Below are 9,631 nucleotides of genomic sequence, written 5' to 3'. Positions count from 1 at the left end.
TACTATTACTTCTACTCTCAGGAGACACTGAACTAAACCCTGGACCTGTAACCACACGGTTAATGCTGTCCCGCCTGGCGAAGCCTAGCAATGCTGTTGCTAACGACGCCATTGAAGCTAACTTAGCTACGGGACCTCGACAGAGCTATGCTAAAAACATTAGCTCTCCACCTACGCCAGCCCTCATCTGCTCATCACCACCCGTGCTCACCTGCGTTCCAACGATCGACGGCGCGACGGAGGACTTCACCACGATCATCGGTGCGGTCGGCGGCCCGGAGATGGAGGAAGTCAACCCAGACACCGGTGAGGACAGCGGCGCGGCGGCGGACGGCGTTGTGTTGCTGTAGCAAGCCGCTAATACACCGATCCCACCTACAGCTTCCTTCTTTGCTGTCTTCATTGTTCATTAAACAAATTGCAAAAGATTCACCAACACAGATGTCCAGAATACTGTGGAATTTGGCGATAAAAACAGACGACTTAAGTTGGCCACCGTGCTGTTCCAAAATGTCTGCTACAATCCATGACGTCACGCGCAAACGTCATCATACCGAGACGTTTTCAGCCGGATATTTCCCGGGAAATTTAAAATTGCACTTTATAAGTTAACCCGGCCGTATTGGCATGTGTTGCAATGTTAAGATTTCATCATTGATGTATAAACTATCAGACTGCGTGGTCGGTAGTAGTGGGTTTCAGTAGGCCTTTAAGTTACCAAAACAACTTCAGATATATCTGTCGATTTTACGTCTGAACTATAATTTTGTTTGTTTTATGCTCTTTTGTCAAGGAAAACGTTGATGTTTTTGTATGGCAACCACACAATATATGCAATATTTTCCACATAAAGTGAAATATTTGAAATAATTGGAGCCTTGAATAGGTCAATAATTTACACATACTGTACATATACATTCACTGTTCAAACACACATACTGTATACACATACTGTACATATACATTCGCTGTACACACATATACACATACTGTACATATACATTCACTGTACAAGCACACATACACATACTGTACATATACAAGTACATATGCACACATACACTCATGCACATAATCACGTTTCATCAAACATATATTAACGTTGTTGCCCTAGGGTAAACTGGGTATAACACATGGCACACTGACAAAGCTTAACCTATTGTTACTATAACAATCTACAAGGTTAAGGTTGCTTCTCTTTCTTCCCCTCCATTTTTCTGCATTCTTTCGTATCTCAAGTTATCATTACGTATATGTATTGTTGCATTTGAACAATTGTATTGTTGATAATAAAGGTAAAGTACTGGTATTGTTTATTATCAATAGCACTATTTCTATTGGTATTTATATTGCTCCATTTTTAGTGTAATAATGCTCATTGTCATTTCTGTATTTTTTTTTTTTAATTTTCGCTAACTGCTTATTTGCTATTACTTTTACCATCATATTTGTACATGTCGTATTTGCTGATGTTGCTCTGTTGTTGTTGTTGTTGTTGTTGTGTTTGCTGTTGTTGTTTTTGTCTCTCTGTCTAATCCCCCTCTTGTCCCCACAATTCCCCCCTCTGTCTTCCTTTTTCTCTCTTTCTATCCCCTCCTGCTCCGGCCCGGCTGCACCAAATGATAACATAAATACATTTAATAAAGTCAAAATACAAGTAAGGCAACAAGAGAAGTATCCTACACTTCTCTTTTGTAAAGTAAATCTGAACAGCCGATATGGGCATCTACATCTGCTATATGATTTGCCCGAGAAGCTGGGCAGGACATTATAAAAAAAAAAAATAAAAATAAAAAAAAGAATAGGTCAATAATTAATTATAACATTGATTTTTTTTTTTTTTTTTTTGAGCAATGGCAACAAAAGAAAAAGAAAGAAAGACACAAAAAAAAAACAGCCAGCATGGCACCTTTGTGTCAACATTGCAACTTTTTCTCGTTAGATTTCACCTCATTTTTTTAAAAGTTGTTTTATTTATTTTTGCAATAGCATTTCCAGAATGCGGTAAACAATTAGCTGTGGGCCGCGTACTTTAACAACAACCTAAGGCCACCACTGTTTAAAAGCACAATTGTTTATGAGATTATTATGAGTGAGTTACAACTACCAAAGTACAGAACACAAATAAATAAATAAATACAAGTTTGCTCCAGAAGTTGAGTCAGCATAAGAAGCAAGGTGGGAGTAAATGTGTGCACAACATTAGGTAAAGTGGAAAAAGTTGCTAAGTGAAGGAAGTATGGTGTTCGGGACACTTTTATAAATTACCTTATTTAACGGGTATTGTTTATAATGTTGTGCTCAGTGAGTGGATGCTTGAATCCACGGTACATGAGTTACGTAACGATTTATGTTCAATTGTTTAGGTATTTGACTTTCCAAGCTATGAATTAAGCTCTAAGGAAAATGTCCTGTGGAGTTCAAGTTTTTGTTTCTTTTTGGTTATTGTGGGACTAACACTCGACTGACACACAAAGTACATAATCATCCAAAAGGATTTACCAACTGTGACGTTTTGATTGTGTTCCTTATCTCAAGCTACAACGGGGGAAAAGCAAGAAAAACAAACCATCCAGTGGAACGACAGGAAGTCTCATGTTTAATGGCGCCATTTCTGGAGAAACGAGTGAAAACCAACTTCTGAGAGACACCCTCTATGAGTCAAAGATCTGTTTAATTATTCATCAAATGTATTGGAGGCTTTTTCAAAGCATCTTAGCCACATGATTTCACGACCGCACTGTCTGTACTTTGTTGTGGTCATTCACTTCCGAAGTGGTTCTCACACATTATCAACAACTCCCAAACTGGAAATCCATGCTAACTTGAAAACAAAGTTTTGTTTCAGTGTGCATTAGCCCTAATGGTTGAATAGCAGCGTTGTTTGTCCAAATGTTAACTGCTGAGATCGATCACTCATGATCACGTTCATGCTTGACGATGGAGGAGCAGTGATGATTGAAAAGTGATGATACTTAGGAAGTGTCACAACGAGGGTGCAGTTTGCTGAGGTTCGTTCTCTCAACGCAACAAGACGGCTCCGGACGACAGCGTGAAGGTAGGCTTTGGTTTATTAACATAAGTAATCCAAACTACCAACAGTACAGGCAACACAACAAAAAGAAAGGCAGGCGTGCCTAAAACACGAGAGGCTATAATCACTTAAACAGACGCTATGACATGGAACTACAAAACTTACTTGGGACAGGTGTGACGCAAAAACAATGACTCCACACCGAGTGACCGGAAAAGGCAGAACTAAATAGAGTCTCTGATGAGTAACAGGTGCGCGTGCAGGGCAGGTGAAAATAATAAGTAACCATGGTGATGAAACAAACTCATAAGTGCACAGGCAATAACAAAAGGAGTCCAAAACTACCAGAAAAAACAAAACAAACATGATCCGGACCCAGGATCATGACAGGAAGTAGAGGAACAATGTTTATATTTTCTCAATATTCAGTGTTTTATTGTTCACAGTTAGTATTGTAAAACCCACATGCTCTAGTTGTATGTACATTCTGACTGTCATGTAATTCAGCATAAAAAAACAAGTTTATTTTGTTTTTTTAAATGGTCTGTTTAGTTAAATTAGACACACTGAATAAGACACTCAGAATATACATGACGATACAAAATGTGGGATTTACAACAATAAAACACTGAGAATAAATCAACTTTGCTCCTCTACTGGCCAGAACACCATCTTGATCGACATATTTTATAATCGAGCAAGAACAACAAAGATGCAACAAACACGGCGAAACACAAACGCCAAGGGAACTCCAGCCAAGATGATCTCCTGCTGGCCCCACTATGGACTGGACTCTCACACAATTAACAAGATCCACTATGGACTGGACTCTCACACAATTAACAAGATCCACTATGGACTGGACTCTCACACAATTAACAAGATCCACTATGGACTGGACTCTCACAATATTATGCTAGATCCACTCGACGTCCATTGCACCAGTCGCCCTGGGGGGGTCGGGGGGGTCCCCACATCTGCGGTCCCCTCCAAGGTTTCTCATTGTCATCCCATTGGGTTGAGTTTTTTCTTGTTCTGATGTGGGATCTGAGCCGAGGATGTCGTTGTGGCTTGTGCAGCCCTTTGAGAGACTCGTGATTTAGGGCTATATAAGCACTTTGATTGATTGATTGATTGAATGAAGGGTAATGACATCTACTGTACTTATTCGTAAAAATACCACTGTTCTGCAGAACTTTGTTGTAGGAATCTGCCTCTGTCAAACTCTCTATTAGGTATTAGGCCTGCCTAGTAAATGCTCAATCATAAAACTAAAACTTCTCAACTCTTGAAGACTGACAAAAGCGTAACAGAGAGGGAACACGACATCTTCAGTAGAGCTACATGGTCAATGTATAACACTCAGAATTTCTCCGGATTCTGTATGTAATTAATATTTCATTTATTTTATTGCCGATTTACCCAAACATGTTGTTCTTCAATCATCAAGAAGCCAAAGAACATATCTCACAAAATGTGTTGGCGTCTGACAATGATGGTTTGAACGGTACTTAGAGGAGGACCAACAGACTGATGTAAGGCTTTTTGGCTGACATCACTTCTGCTCTAATTTCCTCAAAGAGAGCAAGTCAGACACAGGGTAGCCGGAGAATGGGGAAGCTCTTTGCACAGGGCAGGCGGACAACTAGACACTTCACGTGTGGACTTACGTACTCAGTAGGAAATGGCTGCTCTAACTACGAGGTAAACGTTTTTGTTTTTTAATACACTTTATTCATACGTCATGTTTATTTAAACAATACTGGTGCATACAGTCCCTAAAAGTCCTTAAAGTCTACTATCAAAATCGTTTTAGTATCTAAAAAATTGTGCAGGCTTTATTAAAAAAAACTACACTTGATCAATTCTAAGAGACTATACTTAACACAAAATTAAACTAGTAAACCACCAGTTATTAAGTATTATTACAGTTCATTACTGGTGATGTCAGCTTGACAATTTGACATAAAAGTATTATACTTTTGTAAGGTTAGGCATTAGAATGGTTCGCCGAACCATTGTCGTTAGGGTATGGGTCAGCTTGTTTTCACAGCCTTTGCGCAATACTTTGTGGATGCACCTTTCACAACAATTACAGCCTCAAGTCTTTTTTAATACAATTCTACAAGCTTTGCACACCTCTCTTCAGGCAATTTTGTCCATTCCTCTTTGCCCATTCCATTTTGCAGCACCTCGCAAGCTCCATCAGGTTGGATGCGAAGCATTGTTTTTTTTTACGCAGGATGTCTCTGTACTTTGCTGCATTCATCTTAGTCTAGTCAGGGAAGTGACCAAGAACCTGATGGTCACTCTGTCGGAGCTACAGCATTCCTCTGGGGAGAGAGAAGAACCTACCGGAAGGTCAACCATCTCTGCACCAAACCACCAATCAGGCCAGTATGGTGTTGTGGCCAGATGGAAGCCATTTCTTAGTAAAAAAGTTTGCCAAAATTCAACTGAAAGATTCTGACCATGAGAAAAAATGTCTCTGCAACGACCATCCTTAAAGTGAAACATGGTGGTGGCAGCATCATGCTGTGGGGATGTTTTTCAGCGGCAGGATCTGGGATACAATTTAGGATAGATTAGAAATAGATAAATGCAGCAATGTACAGAAAAGTTCTGGATGAAAACCAGCCAATTTGATGGAGCTTGAGAGGTGCTGCAAAGAGGAATAGGCGCAACTGCCCAAAGATAAGTGTGCCAAACTTGTGGTATCGTATTCAAAAAGACTTTAGGCTGTAATTGCTGCCAGAGGTGTTTCAAGAAAGTACTGAGCAAAGGCTTTCAAATAATTATGAAAATGTAACTTTTGTAGGTTTTTTTTAATTTGCAAAAATAAAAAAAATAAACAATTTTGTTCGCATTGTCATTATGGAGCATTGTCTGTAGAATTTTAAGGACAAAAATGAATTTATTTCATTTTGGAATAAGGCTGTGACATCAAAAATGTGGAAAAAGTGAAGCCGTGTGAATATTTTCTAGATGCACTTGTTGACTTTTATTCATCACACAGTAGCAAAATTATGTGGTTGCAGTGCAGATTCAAAAAGACCACAAAAAAGCACTTAAGTAGCGCAAAAGTAACGAAAGTGTTCCCTCTTGCGCAGTCTTCAAGGGGTTTAAACCAAAAGCTAAAAACACACAAAAACAAGGGGAAACATTAAAGAACACAAGGAGGACATAAGACAGCAAAAAGCTGCTGCAACCAGCTGTCACTTTAGTGGTGGTATTTTACATACAGCAACAAAAGCAAAATGCAATGAAAAACTAAAAATGATTAATAAATAATAAATAATGCATTTTGTGCACATTCTTTTGCACCATGCGTAGATAAATAATAAAAAGAGTGTTAGTAAAACCAATCCATAGTCGTCCCTGAAAGGAATTTCAGATATTTTTTATATCTCCACCACATAAAATAAAACAAACACGGCATTGCAATACATATAAAACATAAATAATAATTAATTTAAGCAGTAATCTGGCTAAAAATATGTAGAGTATCCATCCATCCTTCCATTTTCTATCGCTTGTCCCTTTCGGGTCACGGGGGTGCTGGATTCAGCTGCATTACCCTGGACATGTCGCTACCTCATCATTCTTTAAAAAAAAACTGTGGTACAATCACAACATCGCGCTTCAAATGTCACAGCTTCACTGCATTGCGGATTAGATTTTTTTACATGTCCAGCCAAAGTGAAGAAGAATTATTTTGATTCAATTGATCATCAACATCAATAACACCGTTTTGGTTTGAGCGACAACGTAGGATACGCAATGTAACATCTGGAATGCTAAGATCACACCTCATGATTGTAGCTGCGACTGTCAAGTTGACCAAGTTCTAACTTAGAGGAATCACTCAGGATATGACATGGTATTTCCACATCGTGGCCATGTTTTAGTGGCCGGGCGGCGGCTATAGCAATGATACTTAGAGGGTGCTTGGCAGATCCTGAAAGGTGTTTGATAATCTGAGTGTTTTTCTGCAGATTACCGGAGCTGAACATCACAGACGCTTACAGTGACCAAAACTCCACAAATGAAATGCAGTGCATTGATTTCAGGGATTGGTATTGGCTCACCCGCCACCAGCCAGTCTACTTGCTCATCATCACGACGCTGGGAATCGTGTTAAACGCCTTTGTGCTGCTGGTCTTCTGCCTCCACAAGAAGGCGTGCACGGTAGCCGAAATCTACCTCAGCAACCTGGCGGCCGCCGACCTTGTCCTGGTGTCTTGGCTGGCCTTCTGGGCCGCCATCATGGAAAAGCCTTTAAATTGGGATTTTACTGTGGCCCTTCGCGGAGTGGTCAAACTAGGCATGAAGATAAACGCTTACTGCAGCATCTACTTCCTTGTCCTGGTTAGCATTGATCGCTACCTGGCGCTAGTGCATCCGATGTCCTACGGGCGAATGCGTCGTCCCAAGTATGCCAAACTGGGATGTTTGCTGGTGTGGGGCTTGGGCTTGTTACTGAGCGCTTCAATGCTGATTTTGTGGGCGGTATCTCGGGGCGAAATGGTAGAGCTGGTCTGGGACGGGATGCTGATCACCTTTGGCTTCATCATCCCAATTTCCATCAATACATTCTGCACCATCACAATCATCCGGGCGCTAAAGAAACAGTCACTTGCGAGGTCCAATGCTCAGAAGAGTGAGCAGAAGGCCACCACGCTGGTGCTGGTCGTCCTCGTAACCTTCCTCATCTGCTGGGTGCCTTTTCACTTCATGACCGCAATAAATTTGCTCTATAGAACAGAAATGTTGGTAGGATGTGACCTCATAAAATTTGTTGATATTTTCACCCCGATAATTACCGACCTGGCCTTTTTCAACAGCGTCGTCAATCCTATCTTGTATGTCGTTGTTGGGAAAAATTTCCGGAAAAAGGTTCAAGAAGTCTGCAAACAGTGTGGCGTCAGCACGGTGACGACCACGTCTACTCGTTCGAACACTTCCGCACCACTGAATACTTTCATGTAAGGGTGGTTTCAGGTACATGTAGGTCTCCTTAAATCCCTCAGGGGGATATTCCAGAATGACATTCCAAAACAGATACTCATCTCAGCCATGAAGCATTTTGGCATTCAAAGAACCACAGAGGAGGAACGCAATCTTACCAATCTAGTACAAAGTGCTAAACAATATTATCTATTAAAAGATGTCCAATTTTAGCAAGCTGACAGGCACAGCAACATTTCTGTTCCATGTTTTGGCAGTCACTTGTTGCTAGGCAGAATCTATGAGGCGGTTTTTTGTTGTTGTTTGTTTTTTAAGAATGAGCAAAGAAAGCTCACCACGATGTTTCTTTGACAGCAGTGAAAGGACAACATATAAAAAATATCAAAATAAACATGACACATTTTGCATGTGATAACTATCTTAAATCTACATTAAGCACATATCAGATTACACAGTCATGGCTAGTGACTTAGATATTTCTCTTTTAGCAATGTTTTCTTTTTACATGTTTCTATTATTTAATCTGAATGTTTTTGTTTTTTTTCATTTGGCCAAAATATATTTGTAATTCAGTTAAAACAATGGGTCCAGGGGCGGATTAAGAAATTTTGGCCCCCTGGGCCTGACATGGTCTTGGCCCCTCAACCCCCCGCGCGTGTGGGCGCACACACACGCACGCACTATGCAAGAAATACTGTATACTGTGAACAGACATGCACACTGTACTGTACAGAAGAGTGCACATACTGCACACACACTATTAGGTATACCACACAGACACTGACAAGCACAGGTTTCACACAGACACAGGGGGAGGGGATAAATGGCCTAAAAATAAACATTTTTGAAAATGATTACGCCCACTTCAGTGATGGTGCATTGGGTCATTTGAGAGATATTATGTATTGGAAGTTGGTAGCTATCATGAAATAAACCCCCCAACCCACCCAAAAAACTAAATCGGACATGATTTTTGCCCCCTTTTCCTCCCTTCTATCATTAAAAATAAAATAATATCTTAGGAAAACACATTGGCATAACGGCAGCTGTGCAGCAAATTGAGGCTCAAAGTCTGTATCTATTTGTGGTTAAGCTTGAGGAGAAGGAGAAAGGTAAAATGATAACATGCATCGGAGAGCACCACAAAGAAAGGTGTAGGCCAGTTCATGGTACAAGGGCTGCATGCAGGTCAAGATAGCCCATTTCCAAGAATGCTATAGTGGCTGGACAGGCACTGGACATGTCCTGAACTCAGTGTCAGACGTGGCTGCCGAATACTTGGATGAAGTGAAGCAGCTGACAGATCTCATGCTGCCCCATCTGAAGACTGTCCTGGCCAGGCAGAGGATGGATGAGGAGACCTTCCCAATGGACCCTGTCAGTGAACAGGCTAGTAACATTGATGGCACCCCTGTGCACAACATTGGGATGGAGAGACAATGTGGCAAGGTGGACTACAAACTGAAGAAGTTGGGCACACTGAACGCAGTCAATAGGTCAATAATTTTACAGAAGAGCCAGGAGCTTCAGAGGTTTCAAGGCAGCAGCACAAGCAAAAAGGGAGGTTGAACTCAACTGGAGTAAATTCATGAAGGCAAAATTCGAGAGTAGGGCAGATGAGAAACAAGA

At 40.7% G+C, this 9,631-nt stretch overlaps 1 protein-coding gene across 1 annotated transcript; it reads left to right on the top strand.

The window, feature by feature from the left end:
* Positions 1–4,608: 4,608 nt before the first annotated feature.
* On the top strand, positions 4,609–8,507 carry LOC133646266 (B2 bradykinin receptor-like). The gene is made up of 2 exons (XM_062041451.1): positions 4,609–4,738; positions 7,030–8,507. The coding sequence occupies exons 1-2, from the start codon at positions 4,719–4,721 to the stop codon at positions 8,021–8,023; spliced, it is 1,014 nt and encodes a 337-aa protein (XP_061897435.1). The 5' UTR covers positions 4,609–4,718; the 3' UTR covers positions 8,024–8,507.
* The last annotated feature ends 1,124 nt before the right edge of the window (positions 8,508–9,631 follow it).

The sequence above is a fragment of the Entelurus aequoreus genome, linkage group LG03, assembly GCF_033978785.1.
Source record: "Entelurus aequoreus isolate RoL-2023_Sb linkage group LG03, RoL_Eaeq_v1.1, whole genome shotgun sequence".
In the NCBI taxonomy this organism is placed as follows: domain Eukaryota; kingdom Metazoa; phylum Chordata; class Actinopteri; order Syngnathiformes; family Syngnathidae; genus Entelurus; species Entelurus aequoreus.
Note: the sequence above shows the minus strand (reverse complement) of the source record. Positions and strands in the feature narration are given on the sequence as shown.

What these genes read in the sequence shown, in the direction of transcription:
- LOC133646266 (XM_062041451.1), top strand. Translation starts at nt 4,719, where the DNA reads ATGGCTGCTCTAACTACGAG. An exon ending in ATGGCTGCTCTAACTACGAG is followed by an intron (nt 4,739 to 7,029) that starts GTAAACGTTTTT and finishes GTTTTTCTGCAG; the next exon opens with ATTACCGGAGCTGAACATCA.